The sequence below is a fragment of the Trachypithecus francoisi genome, unplaced genomic scaffold (genome assembly GCF_009764315.1).
Source record: "Trachypithecus francoisi isolate TF-2019V2 unplaced genomic scaffold, Tfra_2.0 Lachesis_group3, whole genome shotgun sequence".
NCBI classification, from domain to species: domain Eukaryota; kingdom Metazoa; phylum Chordata; class Mammalia; order Primates; family Cercopithecidae; genus Trachypithecus; species Trachypithecus francoisi.
This window is the reverse complement of record NW_022681468.1, coordinates 115193792-115213914: the sequence shown is the minus strand read 5'-3', so window position 1 is coordinate 115213914 and position 20123 is coordinate 115193792. Positions and strand designations below refer to the sequence as shown.

Genomic DNA, 20123 nt, shown 5'->3' with positions numbered 1-20123 from the left:
GGCACTGGAAGGGTGAGTTGGGGTCAGACGTGGCAGGCTTGGAAGGAGTCAGGACTCTATGCTACAATTTCCAGAACACTCAGTGTTGTCAGCTTTCTCCTTTGTCATGCCTTCACACCACCTAATCTTTTCACCAGTGACTATCCTCTGGAAGACAATGGGAATGGGACCCTGTGGAGGGCTCTATTGAAAATCCATTGATGGGGCCGAGCGCGGTGGTTCATGCCTGTAATTCCAGCACTTTGGAAGGCCGAGGTGGGTGGATCATGAGGTCAGCAGATCGAGACCATCCTGGCTAACACGGCGAAACCCCATCTCTACTAAAAATACAAAAAAATTAGCCAGGCGTGGTGGCGGGCACCTGTAGTCCCAGCTACTTAGGAGGCTGAGGCAGGAGAATGGTGTGAACTGGGAGGCAGAGCTTGCAGTGAGCCAAGATTGTGCCACTGCACTCCAACCTGGATGACAGAGTGAGACTGTCTCAAAAATTAAAAAAAAAAAAAAAAAGAAAACCCATTGATGGGTGTTGAGGAGTGGTGGGATAGATGATGAGACCCTCTCTCTGTACTCCAGTACGTTGACAACAGTGGGCAAGTTTGGGAACAGGGAGATCAGAATTTCTTTGGCTGCATACTTATTTATATTTCACTCCATTCCATGGAGAATTTGAGGGGACTTGCCACCAGATGTGGGATACATATCCAATAGAAACTGAAGCAGAGAATCTGGAGAATGGAAAGGGAGCCTCATGAGTACACTAGGTCTTAGGTTCAGGTGGGGGTGAGACCTGCAAGAATGCAGAGAGGGAGGGGTGTGGAGATGGCTGCGGTCCCATACTGCCAGCACTTGCCTGACCAGACGTGCTCTGGAGTGCTTCCACCCAAGAATGCAGAGATGGAGGGGTGCAGAGATGGCTGCGGTCTCACACTGCCAGCACTTGCCTGACCAGACATTCTCAGGAGTGCTTCCACCCAAGCATAGTGTGGGTCTAGGGCTGCAGGTGGAGCTGAGTCTTGTCTGTGTCTGGGTGTCAGATCCTAAAGTTTGCTGGATGGAGTGGGGGAGTTAATCCAGGGCCATCAAAGCCTGCAGCCAGAAAGAGCTTGAGTTATCATTAACTGGAGGAAACAAAAGGCCTATTAATCAAGTTTAAGAGGTGTGATTGAAGGATCAGCACCCATGCCTGCTTGGTGCTCTCTTGGTGCCCTCTGTGAAGTTAGCGGTAAATTGCATTTTATTGGGGATTGATGATATTATTGGGATTGCTTCCTGGCCTGCAAGGAGCATTACATGGGCAGAAGAAAGGCTGCTGCCAGGAGTTGGGTAACATGATGAAAGATATGGACAATAAATGACCCATTTCCAGGTTTTTTATGAACTTACCTCGAAGGTAGATTTGTAGAACAGTATGTGGATAAAAGGGGTTTTCCTCCTGGTCTCCTTTGATGTTTTGGAGAAAGAAGCAAGAAGTTTACTTATTTATTTTTGAGACAGTGTCTTGATCCGTCACCCAGGCTGGAGTGCAGTGGCACAGTCATGGCTCGCTGCAGCCTCAACCTTCCAGGTTCAAGCGATCCTCCCACCTTAGCCTTCCTAGTTTGTAGAGATGAGTTTTTACCATGTTGCCCAGGTTGGTCTCGAACTTCTGGGCTCCACCCACCTCGGCTTCTCAAAGTGCTGGAATTACAGGCTTGAGCCACCATGCCCAGCCAGAAGCAGGGAATTTGAAGCAGCCCAAGCCAAGATCAGGATTAGGGCTGGTGCTCCTTCTGAAGGCCAATCTCCTCTACTTTCTGCAGCTGTGGGAGTGGGCGTTGCTATTCAGGGATGGAGGCCTGGGACATTTTAGAACAATTTGGGGTTTTTTCGTTTTGTTGTTTTGAGACAGGGGCTTGCTCTGTCATCCAGGCTGGAGTGCAGTGGTGCGATTACAGCTTACTGAAGCCTTGACCTCCCAGGCCCTAGTTGTCCTCCCACCTCAGACCCCCAAGTATAATAGCTGGGACTACAGACATGTACCACCATGCCCAGTTAATTTTTTTTTTTTTTTTGGTAGAGCTGGGGTTTCACTATATTCCCTAGGCTGGTCTCAAACTACTGAGCTCAGACAATCCACCTGCCTGGGCCTCTCAAAGTGCTGGGATTACAGGCATGAACCACTGTGCCCAGCCTTTAGAACGATTTTTAACAAGACTTGAAATTAACAAGCTTTTGGCATAGTGGTGCACGCCTGTAGTCCCAGCTACTAGGGAGACTGAGGTGTGAGGATCACTTGAGCCTGAGACGTTGAGGCTGCAGTAAGCCATAATCATGCTATTGCACTCCACACTCCAGTCTGGGCAACAGAGCGAGGCCTTGTCTCCAAAAAAAAAAAAAAAAGAAATTAACAAGCTTTTCTCGTTGATTGCTAACTGATACAATTAAAAACTAACTATTAATAGAACCACAGCCAGACAGCCATTGAGCAATCACTTATTAAGCATCTGTTTCATGACTGATATTATGATAGATAGCTATTGCCAGATGAAAAAGAATGCCTGCCTTTGAAGCTTGAATTTGTGGAGAGTTTCAGCCTATGGATAAGTTGCATGTGTGTGCAACCTTGTACTCTATGGCAAGAACCCAGAGGTCCCAGAAGACATGTTCAGATCAAGTGCTGTGGCAGTTTTAAGAAGGGAAAACTTGTATTTATGTGGGAGGGTCAGGGAAACCCTGATATTTTAGTGTTTCAGCTACACCTTGAAGAGGTTTGTCTCTATAAGTTGCATCTAAAACAAACTATAAATTAGTGACTTTTTTTAGTTAGTAGGTTAAGCAAAAGCTGGATTGATGGCTGATATAAGTGAATCGGGGTCAAGCTGGCCTCTGACCTGACCGATTAGATATTCAGATTGTGTCACCAGGAGGTACTTTCTCTGTATTTCTTGTGACCTGGCTTTCTTCCAAGACTGGTCCATTCACAGAAGGGTTAACTCCTCATGGGTGCCAGATGTTTGCGACAGCTCCAGAGGTTACGCCCTCAGCCCCAGATTCAAGGGGAAGAGAGTGTGACTCTCTCCCAGCATTCCAAGCTAAATCTCAGTGTGTCTTTGATTGGGTCAGGTTCCTCTCCCTGCAAGGGTGGCTAAGGCTAGGGGGGTTCTCAGATTAGCTTAAGCCTGAGTCATATGCTCCCCCAAAGCTCATGGACTGAGAACAGGAATGTGTGGCTACCTAAAGGCAAAGTCCAGTTTCATATTGGTACAAGAATAAAGAAGAATGTGCCTTCAATACATCTTAGAAAAAATGTCCAGTAGCCACTGTAAATGAAAGCAAAGAAGGAAAAAAGCACTCCAGGTGTATGGAAGGCAGTGGAACAGAAACTGAAGTGCAGGGGACAGGTTTGAAGCCAGCCTCAAGTGAAACAGCCTCACCTCTTGGTACCTGGGTAAACTCTTTTCAATAGGAAGCCATCCTTTTCCAACCAGGTTAGGAAATGGGCTGTTTGGGCTGCATTCAACCTTTCCTGTTAACAAAGTAGAGCACTATCCTGCCATTTGAGATGTTTTTCCTGTGCTATTCTCATAATTCCCACACCCTCCTGTAAGATTATTAGGAAGAGAGAACTGTTTGTTCCCTTTGTACAAACAAGGTGAGAGGCCAGAGAGTTAACAGGAGCTTCCCAAAAGGAAGAGCTTGTGGGAGCCAGGGCCAGAACAGGATGCAGGGTTTCCTGATTGCAGAATGGGTGGCCCCTGTCCTACTCCTGCTGGACTCTACATTCAGGCAGCCCAAACCTAACGACTGCACTGAGTTGCAAAAAGAATTCTAACAGTTGTTTCTTAAGAATTTAGAGTGTATCTTAAGTAAGCATGCAATTTAAGCAATGTTGAACTTAATTTTCCCTGACTTTTACAGAAGATAAAGAAACTAAAGTAAAATTAGACTTGCTGAACTGCAAAGAAGTAATTCTTCATCTTAAAATATTTTCTTAAAAGATCCCTCTAAGATTAAGGGAAAAAACCGCAAGACATTAAGAGGTTGCAGTCATACTGTTTTTTTGTTTTGTTTTGTTTTTTGAAACAGAGTCTCGCTCTGTCGCCCAGGCTGGAGTGCAGCGGCATGATTTCGGCTCAGGGCAACCTCCGCCTCCCGGGTTCAAGCGATTCTCCTGCCTCAGCCTCTCAAGTAGCTGGAATTACAGGCATGCACCAATAAGCCCAGCTAACTGTTTTGGGGTTTTTGGGTTTTTTTTTTTTTTTTTGAGACAGGTCTCACTCCATTGCCCAGGCTGGAGTGCAGTGGCGCGATGTCGGCTTGCTGCAATCTCTGCCTCCTGGGTTCAAGCAATTCTCCTGCCTCAGCCTCCCAAGTAGCTGGGATTACAGGCGCCTGCCACCACTCCTGGCTAATTTTATATTTTTAGTAGAGATTGGGTTTCTCCATCTTGGCCAGGCTGGTCTTGAACTCCTGATCTCCTGATCCACCCACCTCCGCGTCCCAAAGTGCTGGGATTACAGGCATGAACCACTGTGCCCGGCCATTTTTTTGTATTTTTAGTAGAGACGGGGTTTCGCCATGTTGGCCAGACTGGTCTCGAACTCCTGATTTCAGGTGATTCACCCACCTCGGCCTCCCAAAGTTCTGGGATTACAGGCAGGAGCCACCATGCCCAGCCTCATATCGTTTGTTTTTAATGAAACGCTTCTATTTTACATGGTAGTAACTGAGTCTCTGCAACGAAAGATCAAGATGGTTGGCTTCCATCCTTCTAGTTTTGGTTCCATGTCAATAGGACTGTAAGGTTCACCACTGGTCTTTTTACTTTAACATCACTTTTCCCAAGTTTTGTATTTTCATTGAGCTCTTAATTGGATAGATGTTATCAATAAGCAATTTTTTTTTTTTCAAGAAGGACTTCTTTGTTCTGAATTCCTTGAGTCTCTTGGTGTTGAGAATGTCTCTGGGTTACTCTGATACTTGAATAATATCTTGGCTGGGTATAATATTCTTGGTCACAATCACTTTCAAAATTTTGTAGATGCTGCTGCACTGTCTTCCAGCATCAACTGTTCATTAGGACAGCTCCGGGGCCAAACTGACTTGCTTGTTCTGTCTTGATGCCTAAAGATATTTTTTATTCTTGAAATTTATTAATTTAACCAAGCTGTCTTGGTGTTGAACATTTTGTATCAAATTATTCTGGAACTTAGCATGCTCCTTCAATCTAAAAATGCTCTTTATTTCAATTGCTTAAATTGCTTCTCCTCCATCTTCTTTTTCTTCCTTCTCATTTTCTTTTTCTTGCTCTATTACCAATAGTATTGCAATTTGTAATTTATTAACTTTAGGTTTGTTCAGTTTAGTAATATAACAGTACTACTACCATTTAGGGTGGGAGAACTTATTTACTTAATGACTGTTGAATGAGTAACCAAGATTAGAACCACCATATGCATTCACTTGATACATATTTTTATAAAAGTGCTTGAGAATATCAGAATTATTTATGTCACATAAGGAGTTACTGCTTGTTTTCTGTGTCACTGGATTATATTAATATTTAATGATTACTCTTTGAATTTTGTAACAAATTCCTGCTGTGGCATATTTTGCAATTTGGTTATGTTCTGCCAAAGCTGTAAGAGTTGGTGAGGTGTGTCAAAACTGGAATGACTGAATAGAAGAGCTGTCCGTTCTCACGATGTTACTTAACTCATATATTGCTGTGTTATTTTTATGTTACTCATCAAATTATCTTTTTTCTTATACATGGCTTTAATTAATTGATTATTTTAGGTATTTCCATCTCTTGACATTTCATGTACTGAAAATAGATCAGATTTAAATAAAATAGCTTGATAATCAGTATTATGTGATAAACTTTGTCTTATTTCTTGCAACATTTACCAGCATGTAAATCCAAATTGAATATTGGTTAATGTTCACCAATATTCAATACTATATAATTGTACTGTATTATTATGAAAGTCAATGAATTTCCCCCAATGATGTACTTTGTTCCAAAATTTGAATCTCCTTTAATAACATATAACACATATGATGCTTAAAAAATTTCTCACCGCTGACACTATTTGGATTGTACTTATGACGGGCATACTGGCCATTATCTGAGCATATGAGGATAACCATATTTTAGAAATACCATGCTGGTGGCACTGGGGAGAGCTGATTGGAGCTGGAGAGACCAGAGGTAGGGAGGCCTCTTAGGACATCGTGCTCAAGGAGATAAGCAATAATCGAGGCAAGAACAGAGGCAGTAGCAGTGGGAACTGCTGGGACAGGTTTAGGAGTCAGCATTCTGCCTTAATCATCTTTATACCCTTGCCCCATGCCTAGACCTAGATGGTACTCAGTAAGTTTTTTGGGTTTTTTTTGAGATGGAGTCTCACTCTGTCTCCCAGGCAGGAGTGCAGTGGCATAATCTCAGCTCACTGCAACCTCCGCCTCCCGGGTTCAAGTGATTCTCTTACCTCAGCCTCCCGAGTAGCGGGGATTACAGGCGCCTGCCACCACACTCAGCTAATTTTTGTGTTTTTAGTAGAGACGGAGTTTCACCATGTTGGCCAGGCTGGTCTCAGACTCCTGACCTCAGGTGATCCACCTGCCTCGGCCTCCCAAAGTGTTGGGATTACAGGCGTGAGCCATCGCGCTCAGTCATAAGTTTTTTAAGTCAATGAAGATAGGATCAAGAAGACTTAATAAAAAATTATTGGGCCAGGTGTGGTGGCTCATGCCTGTAATCCCAGCACTTTGGGAGTCCGAGGTGGGCGAATCACAAGGTCAGGAGTTCGAGACCAGCCTGACGAATATGGTGAAACCCCGTCTCTACTAAAAATACAAAAATTAGCCGGGCGTGGCGGCGGACGCCTATAGTCCCAGCTACTTGGGAGGCTGAGGCAGGAGAATTGCTTGAACCTAGAAGGCAGAGGTTGCAGTGAGCCGAGATCATGCCACTGCACTCTAGCCTGGGTGGCAGAGTGAGACTCTGTCTCAAAAGAAAAAAAAAAAAATCATTGAAACCATAGAGGACAGGGAGGCATCCAGGAGTGGCTGTTGAATGGTCGTGCTATTCCCCACCATAAAGATGGCAGGAGAAACAGGGAACCCATGTGGCAGTGTACCTGCCGCCTATTGAATGAGTGACATGATCCAGGGGAACACTGCCAGGATTACAGGCATGAGCCACCGTGCCTGGCTGAGTAGTATATTTTAATAGAAGCCTCAACATGTTTCCTGGGTTTTCAGTCTCCCCATCCTAAAGCTGTCCATGTCTAAACTGCCATGCCAAGAGTGGTATGTGTTAGCTCCTGCCTCCCAAAGTGCCTGAGGTGGGCGGATTACGAGGTCAAGAGATTGGGACCATCCTGGCCCACCTGGTGAAACCCTGTCTCTACTAAAAATACAAAAATTAGCTGAGTGTGGTGGTGCACACCTGTAGTCCCAGCTACTTGGGAGGCTGAGGCAGGAGAATCGCTTGAACCCAGGAGGCAGAGGTTGCAATGAGCCGAGATCTCGCCACTGCACCCCAGCCTGGTAACAGAGCAAGATTCTGTCTCAAAAAATAAATAAATTAAAATAAATTTAAAAATAAATAAATAAAATGAAATAAAATACACTACTTAGGAGGCTGAGGTGAGAGGATTGCATGAGCCCAGGAATTCAAGTCCAGTCTGGGCAACATAGCAAGACCCTGTCTCTGAAAAAAAAATGAACAGTGTGGAGTCATTGCACTGAAGAGTCATAAAGGGGTAAATGAAACAATACATTCCAGAGAAGAGAGAGAGCTTTGTTGTAATACCTAGACGGGAGGTTCTTTGAGTGTTCCCCATTGCTTCCTATTTAAAGTCCAAACTCCTTTACTTAGAATTGATTATAGAAACTTTTGGAAAATCTAAATAGGTGAAAAGGAGGGATGAGAGAAAGAGGATACTATCACTCTAGACCTTTTCCTTTCCTTTTTGCTATCTCTGTGATCATCTAAAACAAAATGAACAACACTTACCGTTGTATAACTTGCTTTTCTTATAGTCATGAATATCTTTCAAAAATATATAGTTTTGATTTTTTTTTTTTTGAGATGGAGTCTTGCTCTGTCACCTAGGCTGGAGTGCAGTGGCGCCATCTCGGCTCACTGCAAGCTCCGCCTCCCGGGTTCACGCCATTCTCCTGCCTCAGCCTCCTGAGTAGCTGGGACTACAGGCACCCGCCATCACGTCCGGCTAATTTTTTTGTATTTTTAGTAGAGACGGGATTTCACCATGTTAGCCAGTATGGTCTCGATCTCCTAACCTCGTGATCCACCCACCTCGGCCTCCCAAAGTGCTGGGATTACAGGTGTGAGCCACCGCGCCCGGCCTAGTTTTGAATTTTTAAGGCAGTGGCATCTACTGATTGTGTGGTTTCTTTCATTTTTTCAGTAATTATAGTGTCTTTACTATGGTGAGAGTAAATAGTCCACTATGTTTTCTCCTTCGAGATGTAATTTTACACATTTAACTTTGTGATTCACTGGAAGCGTATCTGAACATGAAACAAGAAGCAAAGCTCTAATTTCATTCCTGCCCCCTACCCTCCTCCCTAGCCAATTTCTCTGATTCCAATTGTTGAAAACTCCTTTAATGTCCATCAGTTTGGGCTGCTGGCTGGGCATGGTGGCTCATGTCTGTGATCCCAGCACTTTAGGAGGCAGGGGCTTGCAGATCACCTGAGGTCAGGAGTTCAAGACCAGCCTGGCCGGCATGGTGAAACCCTGTCTCTACTAAAAATACAAAAAAATTAGCCAGGTGTGGTGGTGCACACCTGTAGTCCCAGCTGCTTAGGAGACTGAGGCAGGAGAATCGCTTGAACCTGGCAGGTGGAAGTTACAATGAGCTGAGATCACGCCGCTGCACTCCAGTCTGGGCGACACAGTGAGACTCTGTCTCAAAAAACAAGAGAAAAAGATGGGTTGCTTTCTTCATTATATAAAATACTACATTTCTATATGCCAGGGACTACATCAGGCCTATCAGGTCTGTTCTACTGATCCTTCTCTTGACTCTTGAACTAGTACCATATTCTCTTAATAATGGCATTTCTGTAATGTGTTATCCCTTCCTTACACTGATTCCTCAAACATTTCTTAGCAGCTGGTCATAGTGGCTTAGACCTGAAATCCCATCACTTTGGGGGCCAAGGTGGGAGAATCACTTGAGCCTAGGAATTTGAGACCAGCCTGGGCAAAATGTTGAGACTCTGTCTCTATAAAATTATTTTTTTTTTTCTTAGCTATTTTATCTGTTTGTTCCTTCATACGAAATTTAGAAACCTAGCCAGGCGTGGTGGCTTATGCCTGTAATCCTGGCACTTTGGGAGGCCGAGGTGGGTGGATCACCTGAGATCAGGAGTTCAAGCTCAGCCTGGCCACCATGGTGAAACCCCGTCTCTACTGAAAATACAAAAAAAAAAAAAAATTCACGAGGCATGGTGGCTCACACCTGTAGTCTCAGCTACTTGAGAGGCTGAGGCACAAGAATCACTTGAACTCGGAAAGCAGAGGTTGCAGTGAGCCAAGATTGTGCCACTGCACTCCAGCCTGGGCAACAGAGTGAGACTCAGTCTCAAAAAGAAAAAAAAAAAAAAGAAAGAAATTTAGAATACTTCGGTTAAGTTTCAAAAATAATTTAAATTGCCTTAAACCTGTTTATTAACTCAAGGAGAATTAATAATTTTATAATATTTAGTCTCTCTTTTTGGGACCTTGATACAGTCTTCTGTTTTTTAGACTTTATCTCTTAGTAGGTTTTTGTAATTTTCTAGGTATTTTGTACCTTTTTAAAATTAAAAACAAGTTTTTTAGAGATGGGGTTCTTGCTATGTTGCCCAGGCTGGTCTTGAACTCCTGGGTATAAGCAATCCTCTCACCTCAGCCTCCCTAGTAGCTAGGACTATAGGCACACAACCATGGCTTTGTAGAATTTTTAAAATAGCTGCTGTGAATGGGAAGATGGAATTTCCCCCATATTTCTTTTCGTTTGCTTTGCTAAGATAGAATTATGCTATTTTTCTTTCTTAATTATTATGTAATCTAGCCACTTTGGTGAGCAATTTCTTATTAAGTTAGTGGTGTTTTTCCTCGTTATTGTGAGTATTCCAGAAGCAAATAAATAATTATTTTGCCTTTCTGAAGATACAGTTAAGTCTGGGTTCTTGTCATGGAGCCCTTCTGGGCAGTTGCCCACTTCACCTCTGCCTCCTCCAAAGTGCCAAGCACACAGTAGGTACTCAGTGAGTGTCCTATGAATGAAGGTAAAGGAACCGCCTGGCTAAGGTTATTCCTGGCCCTGGGTGGCAGCCCTTTGATTCAGGGTCTGCACCTCAGTCTTACCAGAGGGCTGGGAGCTTTTAGACCCAGGTGTCTCATTCAGGCTGGCCACCTCACAGACACTTGGCTACCCATTTCCATGTGGAGTGGGAGCAGGGGCCAGTCTCCCTAAGGAAACCCCATTCAGGACAAAAGAAGTTTAGAAAAAGGACACAGCGGAGACGATGGCCATCCAGAAGGTCTTGCTCTCTATCCAGCCAGGCTGCCTGAGGTGTGCCCTTCCAGGCTTGGAGCCCTGTCTCCAAGGAAAGGGATCCAACATCAGACACAGCCCCTCTCCCCAAGGGTCCAAGATCCACAGTGGGAAAATGACAACTGTTTCTTATTCTCCTCCCTTTATTCCTGTACCCTATAGAATTGCCCACATTTATTAGTATTCTGTTTTTTAATTTCAGAAAAAGGAATACATTCATACATTCACAAGGCTCAAACATAATCTAAAAAGGTATACAGTGAATATGTCTTACTCTACCCTCATTCCACCCATCCCGTAGCCACTTTTATTAATTTGCGTGTCCTTTTAAGATTTATTTATTCAAATACAATCAAATATGAAGATATTCTTATTTTTCCCCATTCTTACACAAAAGGTAGTATCTGATACACACATTTCTGCACCTTGATTTCTAATTTAAAATATATATCATAGTAATACAAATAGTATTTATTGAACACTCATTGTATGCCAGTCATTTTTCAAACTTTTATCCATATATTAACTCATTTAATCCTTCCAGTACTCCTATTATTAACCTCATTTCTCCATGGAAAATTTTCCTTATCAGTATATAGATTCCTCAATGGCTTACAGCTACATAGTATTCGTTGTATGGGTGGATCATAATGTATGTAACTAATTTTCTTGTAATGGACATGTGGGTGGCTTCTAATTCTTTGCTATTGTGGACTGTGCTGCAGTGAATAAATTGTATGGATATCATCTTGTTATGTGTGGAGATAGAGCTGTGGAGCAGATCTATAGAAAGAGGATTGCTGGGATAAATGTATTTGTAATTCTGATGGGTACTGCCAAATTGCCTTCTTCAGAGTTATTAGTTCTTTTCATAATTGCTTAGTATTTCTAATTAAGCGTAGCATTGATGAACACTGTGTATCAGTCTGGCTGGCTGTTGCTGGTTCCAGAAGAAGTTGATCGCAACATGGTCCCAGATGAGACCCTTTCTTCTGGCCTCAGGTGGGCTGACTAATTCCTCTTTTTTTTTTTTTTTTTGATGGAGTCTTGCTCTTTTGACCAGACTGGAGTACAGTGGTGCAATTTTTGGCTCACTGTAACCTCCGCCTCTTGGGTTCAAGCAGTTTTCCCATCTCAGCCTCCCGAGTAGCTGGGATTACAGGTGCAGGCCACCAAGACTTATTCTTATCACTGCCAGTGAGGGTAAATTACAGCAATATTTCTGGGGAAGTAACAGTATTTTCCCTGGTAATATTTGAAGAAGCAGCCTTGTAATGGTTAAGAACATGGACTCTGAGCTGGACTGCCTGGGTTTTTATATTTTCTTTTTTTTTTCTTTTTCTTTTTTTTTTTTGAGACGGAGTCTCGCTCTGTCTCCCAGACTGGAGTGCAGTGACTGGATCTCAGCTCACTACAGGCTCCGCCTCCCGGGCTTACGCCATTCTCCTGCCTCAGCCTCCCGAGTAGCTGGGACTACAGGCACCCGCCACCTCGCCCGGCTAGTTTTTTTGTACTTTTTTTTTAAAGTAGAGACGGGGTTTCACCGTGTTAGCCAGGATGGTCTCGATCTCCTGACTCGTGATCCGCCCATCTCGGCCTCCCAAAGTGCTGGGATTATAGGCTTGAGCCACCGCGCCCGGCCAGGTTTTTATATATTTTTTTTTTGCTGCTGTAACAAATTACCACAAATTTAGGGGCTTAAAACAATGTAAATGTATTCTCTTACGGTTCTGGAGGTAAGAAGTCTGAAACAGGTCTCACTGAGGTATATGAAGGTGTCAGCAGGCTTTGCTCCTTTGGGAGGCTCTTAGGCAGAATGTTTTCTTGCCTTTCCCAGCTTTTAGAGGCTGCCCACATTCCTTGGTGCATGCCCCCTTTCTGTCTTCAAAGCCAGCTATATCACAACACTCCCACCTCTGCATTCATCACATCTCCTCTCATTCTCCTGCCTCCCTGCCCTTTCCTTTTTAAGGATTCACGTGATTACATTGAATCCACCCAGATAATCTAGAATAATCTCTTTATCTCGAGGTCCTTAATTGAATAACACCTGCAAAGACCCTTTTGCCATAATAAGGTGACATATTCACAGATCTCAGGAATTTGCACGTGGACATCTTTAGAGGCCACTATTCTGCCTACTAGAGTTTGCATCTAGACTCTACCACTTACTAATCGTGTGACCTTGAACAAATTATTTTGCCTCTTGCACCAATTTTCTCATCCTTAAAATGGGGATAATAATGTTATCTATTCCATTGGATTGTCAGGAGGATTGAATGAGTTGATACCTGCCAACACTTACAATAGTGTCTGATACACAATAAATGCTATGGAAGTATATGCTAGCCAAAATATATTAACCAGGCCAGGAGTGGTGGCTCACGCCTGTAATCCCAACACTTTGTGAGGCCGAGGCGGGTGGATCACCTGAGGTCGGGAGTTTGAGACCAGCCTGACCAACATGGAGACACCTCATCTCTACTAAAAATACAAAATTAGCCGGGGTGGTGGTGCATGCCTGTAATCCCAGCTACTCGGGAGGCTGAGGCAGGAGAATCGCTTGAACCCAGGAGACAGAGGTTGTGGTGAGCCAAGATGGCGCCATTGCACTCCAGCTTGGGCTGAGTGCAAGAGTGAAACTCTGTCTCAAAAAAAAAAAAAAAAAATTAACCAAATAAAAATATTAAAATACAAACACTTTGATCTAGCAAGCCTATATTTATAATCTATTTCATAGGAACAAAAACATCCATGTTTAGACTATATAACTTGGATATTACTAAAGTGTTGTCCATATTGGCACCAAAAGAAAAAAAGCAAAGGAAAAGGAAAGAAAGAAAATGCACAAACAGGAAATTACCTGAATGCCAGCAAAACGAGTGATTGAATCAATTGTGGCCCATCTGGGATATACCAGAGCTATTAAAGAGAATACATCTGATCTGTGCCTATGCACCTAGAGGAATGCTCTGAGTGAAAGTTTGTTAAGAGGAGGAAGTTACAAAGTAATTATATGAGTTGATTTCTTTCTTTCTTTCTTTCTTTTTTTTTTTTTTTTGAGGCGGAGTTTCCCTCTTGTTGCCCAGGCTGGAGTGCAATGGCACCATCTCAGCTCACCGCAACCTCCCTCTCCCGGGTTCAAGCAATTCTCCTGCCTCAGCCTCCCAAGTAGCTGGGATTACAGGCATGTGGCAACACACCCGCCTAATTTTGTATTTTTAATAGAGACGGGGTTTCTCTATGTTGGTCAGGCTGGTCTCGAACTCCCGACCTCAGGTAATCCGCCCGCCTTGGCCTCCCAAAGTGCTGGGATTACAGGCGTGAGCCACCGCGCCCGGCCGATTTCTTTCTTTCTTTCTTTCTTTCTTTCTTTCTTTCTTTCTTTTTTTTTAAACAAACATCAACCCCCAAAATTGTAGACATCCAGGTCAATCATTTAACATGTTCTGTTTCTTCCTCTGGGAAATATGCATAACAATAATTCTCATCCAAGGGGCTCTCGCAAACGTTAAGTGGCATGGCTGACATGTGTCAAGTCTGTACCATCCTGCAAGCAGCAGCCCAGTCTGGCATTTGTGTAAAGCGGTTTCACTGGAGAGAGGTGTGGAAGGGTGCACCCCACAATGCTTAACTGGTGCTTCCTCAGTGAGGAAGGGAAATTCAGAAGTGGTGGAAAGAGATGATTGTCGTTTCGTGTATCTGTGTATTGTTTTCCGGATGTTGAAATTGTTACTGTAGTAACTTTTTCTGTGTTATTGGTAGTTTGGATACTATCATCATAACCACAAACAATGAATTGGGAAAAGCAGAAATCTAGAAACATGCCGTGATTCAAAGTCTGGTAATTTTGGAAAAGAAATTTAATAACGAACGTTTTAAGAGGAAAAAGTCAGGAGAGTCCTAACCCAGGCCAACCTTGTGTGTCCACAGCATCTACTGCCGAGGCTGTTCCAAGCCGCTGTGCTGCTCGTGCGCTCTCCTTGACAGCGGCCACAGTGAGCTCAAGTGCGACATCAGCGCAGAGATCCAGCAGCGACAGGAGGAGCTGGACGCCATGACGCAGGCGCTGCAGGAGCAGGATAGTGCCTTTGGCGCGGTGCACGCGCAGATGCACGCGGCTGTGGGCCAGCTGGGCCGTGCGCGCGCCGAGACCGAGGAGCTGATCCGCGCGCGCGTGCGCCAGGTGGTAGCTCACTTGCGGGCGCAGGAGCGCGAGCTGCTGGAGGCAGTGGACGCGCGGTACCAGCGCGACTACGAGGAGATGGCCAGTCGGCTGGGCCGCCTGGACGCTGTGCTGCAGCGCATCCGCACGGGCAGCGCGCTGGTGCAGAGGATGAAGAGCTACGCCTCGGACCAGGAGGTGCTGGACATGCACAGTTTCCTGCGCCAGGCGCTCTGCCGCTTGCGCCAGGAGGAACCCCAGAGCCTGCAAGCCGCTGTGCGCACGGACGGTTTCGACGAGTTCAAGGCGCGCTTGCAGGACCTCAGCTCTTGCATCACCCAGGGGACAGGTAAGCACGCAAGCCATCTTCCTGGGCGGCCTGTGCCTCTGCTGCACCCTAGGGAAGGCGAGTCAGAAGAGATCATCTCCATTTGACAGAAAAGGAAACTGGGTTTTTATTCAGTCTTTGGGATTTGGTAAGGTCTTAGGTTCCAGGGCACAGGATAAGGGGGAGATAAGGCCCTGACAAAGGGCAGCAGCCACCCAGAGGGGACACGTTTTACTAATTTACAAGACTTTATGGATTGACCTAGCGATGACTCATGGGGAACGAAAAACTGCAAAGCTGAGAATCAGACCCAGTATCATTTTGGCTCCAGAGGGACCAACCGCTTCAGGAGGTTCTCTTAAGCCACCAGTGTCTCGGAACAGAGAAGTCAATTGGGACCTGGGGTTAGGGTAGAAGGGGGCTAAGAAAACCTCCGGGGGATGATTGGATGCTTACCCAAAACCGTACAGTGGCCCAGTGGAGGAGACCTCTTGTCTCTAGGATGACCTGCTGTCCGACAACCTTTGCACGCCCTGCCTAGTGTTGGACACTTGAGAGGTAAGGAGACACAGACCAGTTTCTGATCTCAAGGAGCCAGAGCCACATCACATAGCTGGAGAATGAGACAGTGCTCAGCTAGCTCTGCAATCCAAATCCGGGAGATGGGGCAGCTGTGTATTAGCTGGAACAAGGGGGCTTTCAAAGTAAGGGGTGGGGGGCGTGCACAAGAGGGTCTCCAGGACTCTTTGACTAAATCTCTAAGCTGGAATGTGAGCTCTGAGCAGCTGGTATAGGATGCCCTTACTGGGAAAGGGGAGGGAGGCTATGGAATCTGAAGGCACCTGGGTATGTGCCGGTGACAGAGAGCTTACTTACTTCTCCTGGAGCTGGACATGGATCATAAAGGATAATCTTAGAGGGCCTGGACCTGTGCCTTCTCCATCTAGGCAGTGAGTGTTACCCATATTAAGGAAGTGACCCCACAGAGTTTACACAGCTTGTCTTAGGTGTTATAACTGGACAGTGGCAGAGAGAAGAGTTATTTTATTCTGAAGCATAAGAGATTTAGATTTAATAAAAACCAGCCTGCAGGTGAGGAAGATCATGGAGCTCTCACTATATGCAGAGAGTCAGTGAGCTGGGAATGATGGCTTTATGATTGCACACACTTAGCCTTGCTGGTAGCTCAGAGATGGAGAGAGGTGCACTTGGAGTTTGGAGCCAAAAGCAAGCACTCTAATGCACCTCTCTTTCCCTTCTGGCTGGGTTCCTGCCCACTGAATTCGAGAGAGCTCTCCTTCCAGCTGCCCCTTCCAGGGAGTTGTCCAGTGCTGTGGGATGCCCTAGAAAATGGGTAACCAGGAAAAGCAACAGGGACCTCCTGTCTATCACTGTCCCAGGTCAGGATGTCCCTTACCAGCATTTCCTTGACCTGCCTGTGACCTTCTCTGTGTTCTACAGATGCAGCTGTATCCAAGAAAGCCAGCCCAGAGGCTGCCAGCACTCCCAGGGATCCCACTGACGTTGACTTGGTGAGATGGGTTTGAGGTCTGAAGGGGAGGCGGTGGGGCCCAGCAGGTCAGGCAGGTTGTGAGTCCTGCTGTCCCTGTATGTGCAGGGAGAGTGTCTGAGTGAGGGACAGCAAGTGGCTGGACTGGAAATTTCAGTGAGAGGAAGTAAAGGAAGACATTAAGGAAGGGTTGGCTGGCTACCTGACTGACTCTAGGCTCCTAAATGCCCAAGTTACTCTTGATGGTCCATGAGCCAGGTTCAGTGGGGGTTAGATGTGGGGTAGACGGACAGCCACAGATCAGGGCTGCTGCAGAGGGAATTCCAGTATTAGATGGCATATGGGTGCCTTCCTAGACGGACAGCCACAGATCAGGGCTGCTGCAGAGGGAATTCCAGTATTAGATGGCATATGGGTGCCTTCCAGCCATGAGAAACTATGGTTGTCAGATGTATGGTTAGATATAGGGTCAGCGGCCCTAAGGGATGTGGCAGATGTCCTCTCCTCCCCGCACCCTATCCCCAATGTGTGAGCCTTCTCTTGGAGTCAGCGTAGGTGGGCCTTCCCCCACTGTTCCCCACAGGTGGTTCTTGGAAAGGAATGGGAAATGAAGCCAGGAGTCAGATCTGGATCCCAGTTGCCCAGGTTCTGCTGGTGTGATTCCAGGGCCACCATACATGTAACAAACCAGAGTGTCTCAGGGTTGGAAGGTATCCACGTCCCATCTAATGCTGGCATTCCCTCTGCAGCATCCCTGAGCCGTGGCTGTCCAGCTTTCATGTACACATCTCCAGGGACAGGAAGCTTACTCATTCTAAAGGCAGCTGCTCCCAACTCTGGACTGCTCTGAATTAGAAAGTGCTTCTCTGGGTGGAAATGCAGTGGTGTCCCTTTGACTTGTCCCCTTTGGCACTCACAAGTGTGGCTCCTCTCCACCAGAATAAGCATCCTCGGTTTCTTCCTGGACCTGGCGTCTGGTCTCTTCCCCAGCCTGGTCACTCAGGTTTGTGTGCGCCTAGCCTATCAAGGGTTTGGCCCCAGGAGTGGCCAGTCCTTCATGGACAGCAGGTCTTCTGGTGGTGGGTAGGGGCCTAGCTTTTGCCATGGCATGACCCATAGGAGAGAGAGAGTGCTGTAGGCTGAGGCAATCAGGAGAGGCTTCCTGGAAGAGACAGGACTTAAGAGTCTCAGAGTTTTAGAGCCAGGCAAGAGCATGGAGTCTAACCCCCTTTTTTATTAACAGAGGATGAAGCTAAGGCCCAGAAAGAGGATGTGACTTACCTAAGGCTACACACAGCAAGTTAGGGGCAAGATTAAAAGCTGACTCTGTTTTTGTTTGTTTGTTTTCTGGATGAAGTCTCGCTCTGTTGTTCAGGCTAGAGAGTAGTGGCACAATCTCGGCTCACTACAACCTCTGCTTCCGGGGTTCAAGCCATTCTCCTGCCTCAGCCTCCCTAGTAGCTGGGACTACAGGCGCGCACCACTACACCCGGCTAATTTTTGTATTTTTTAGTAGAGATGGGATTTCATCATATTGGCCAGGCTGGTCTTAAACTCCTGACCTCATGATCCGCCTGCCTCAGTCTCCCAAAGTGCTGGGATAACAGGCATGAGCCACCACGCCCGGCCTAAAAGCTGACTCTTAACTGCCTTGGGTACTGCATTCCTATATACACAACCTCAAAATAAAATGAGGACTTTTCTTTTTAAATATATATACACATAATACAATCACATAGTCAGAAATAAAAACATAGAAAGTGATCAATAGTGTCTTACTCCCACTTCAGCCCCCAGTTCTTATGCCCATATAACTATCTTTTAAAAATTTATTTTGATAGAGTCTTGCTCTGTCACCCAGGCTGGAGTGCAGTGACACAGTCTCGGCTCACTGCAACCTCTGCCTCCTGGGTACAAGCCATTCTCATGTCTCAGCCTCCTGAGTAGCTGGGATTATAGGTGTTCACTACCACACCCAGCTAATTTTTTGCATTTTTAGGGGAGATGGAGTTTTGCTATGTTAGCCAGCATAGTCTCAAATTTCTGGCCTCAAGTGATCTACCCACCTCAGCCTCCCAAAAGTGCTAGGATTACAGGGATGAGCCACCATGCCCTGCCTCTTTTTTAATTTCTTATATATCCTTCCAGAATTTATGTAATTACAAGCAAATATTATTATAGATATTTGCCTTTTCCATTCTGTGCTTCACAAAGGTAGCATAATACCATATACACACGGCATCGTACCAGAATTCTTATCCTATCAATAGGTAGAGAGCTTCCTGATACCTTTTTGCAGCTGCATAATGGACCATTAAATGGATATGGCAGGCTTTATTTAGCCAGTTCCTTGTTGCTGCATATTTAGGTTGTTTTGCTATTACAAACAATGCTACAATGGATGATGTTCGTAAATAAGTAATATAAAATAATAAGGCTGGGTATGGTGGCTCATACCTGTAAACCCAGAACCTTGGGACACTAAGGCGGGCAGATTGCTTGAGCCCAGGAATTTGAGACCAGCCTTGGCAACGTGGTGAGACCTTGTTTCTACAAAAAGTGTAAAAATCAGCCAGTTGTGGTGGCATGTGCCTATAATCCCAGGTACTCAGGAGACTGAGGTGAGAGGATCACCTGAGCCCAGGGAGTTTGAGGTTGCAGTGAGCTGGGATCACACCACTGCATTGTAGCCTGAGTGACAGAGTGAGAGCCTGTTTCAAAAAACAAACAAATAAAATCAAAATAATAATGGGGAAGTGCCCTTGGTCCACAGACTCAGCTGTCTTCCAGGTGCTAGTCATTGGTGAATGAACAGCAAGAGAGCCTGCACTGTCTTGTGTGAAGGTCTAGGTATTTTGGGTCTTTGTCTTGATAAAATCAGAATAGACGTGGTCTGTCAGTATCAGCTAGGAAGCAGTTTGAACTTGGACTATTAGAGGGTTGCTCTTTTTGCAAAGCCTCTGGCTTCAGTCCTTGCCTGGGGATGGCAGTGGAGCTGAGGGAAGAAAGTGGGGAACACAGTGTGAGTGCAAGGACAGGTGAGGCAGGCACAGACAGCTGTCCTAAGGGAAAGTGCTCCATCAGCTGTGCCAGGAGAGAAGCAGCTCTTGGGTCCATGTTTCTGCCTTAGAAGGCGGGAGTTGGGCATCTAGCTCCAGCGCTCCCCCCTCTTGAAACTGCTGGTTTGTTTACTTTCATTGCAACTATATGCCTGGAAGAGATGAAGAGAAAACTCAACAGGCTTCACTAGCATTGTTTGGGTGGGGCGGCAGCAGCTCGGATATTTTCCCTCCTCTGTTTCTCATAGGCTTTTTGTAATCATGTTATAACACTTTAATGGAAAAAAATAAATTTATTATTTAAAGCTATAAAAATTATAAATCCGTCATTATGATGTGTTTTTCTCTACTGAGCCCTCTGGTGCGTTCCCTGTTTTATTAACGTGGATGGAGGGTGTGTCAGGGAGGTTGGGACAGAGGCAGAGAGGTGGCCAGCCCAGCCTTTGGGGAGTTCGTGACCTGTCTGGAAAGAGGGTCTTTTACATACCAGCAGTTTGCAGAG

General features: G+C 45.5%; 1 protein-coding gene across 21 annotated transcripts in view; it reads left to right on the top strand.

Annotated features, from left to right (window-relative positions):
• PML (promyelocytic leukemia) overlaps positions 1 to 20123 on the top strand; it is a 57976-nt gene that overhangs the window by 13781 nt on the left and 24072 nt on the right. For 20 of the 21 annotated variants that reach the window (XR_004431900.1, XM_033189411.1, XM_033189412.1 and 17 more), the window contains exons 3-4: positions 14493 to 15073; positions 16514 to 16584. Coding sequence is in view for 20 of the 21 variants with exons in the window: in XM_033189411.1 (XP_033045302.1) it covers positions 14493 to 15073; positions 16514 to 16584 (652 nt within the window). In the remaining variant the exon portion in view is untranslated. Of the gene's footprint in view, positions 1 to 14492; positions 15074 to 16513; positions 16585 to 17311; positions 18033 to 20123 lie in introns of those variants that run through there. The other variant, XM_033189424.1, reaches the window with a different exon arrangement.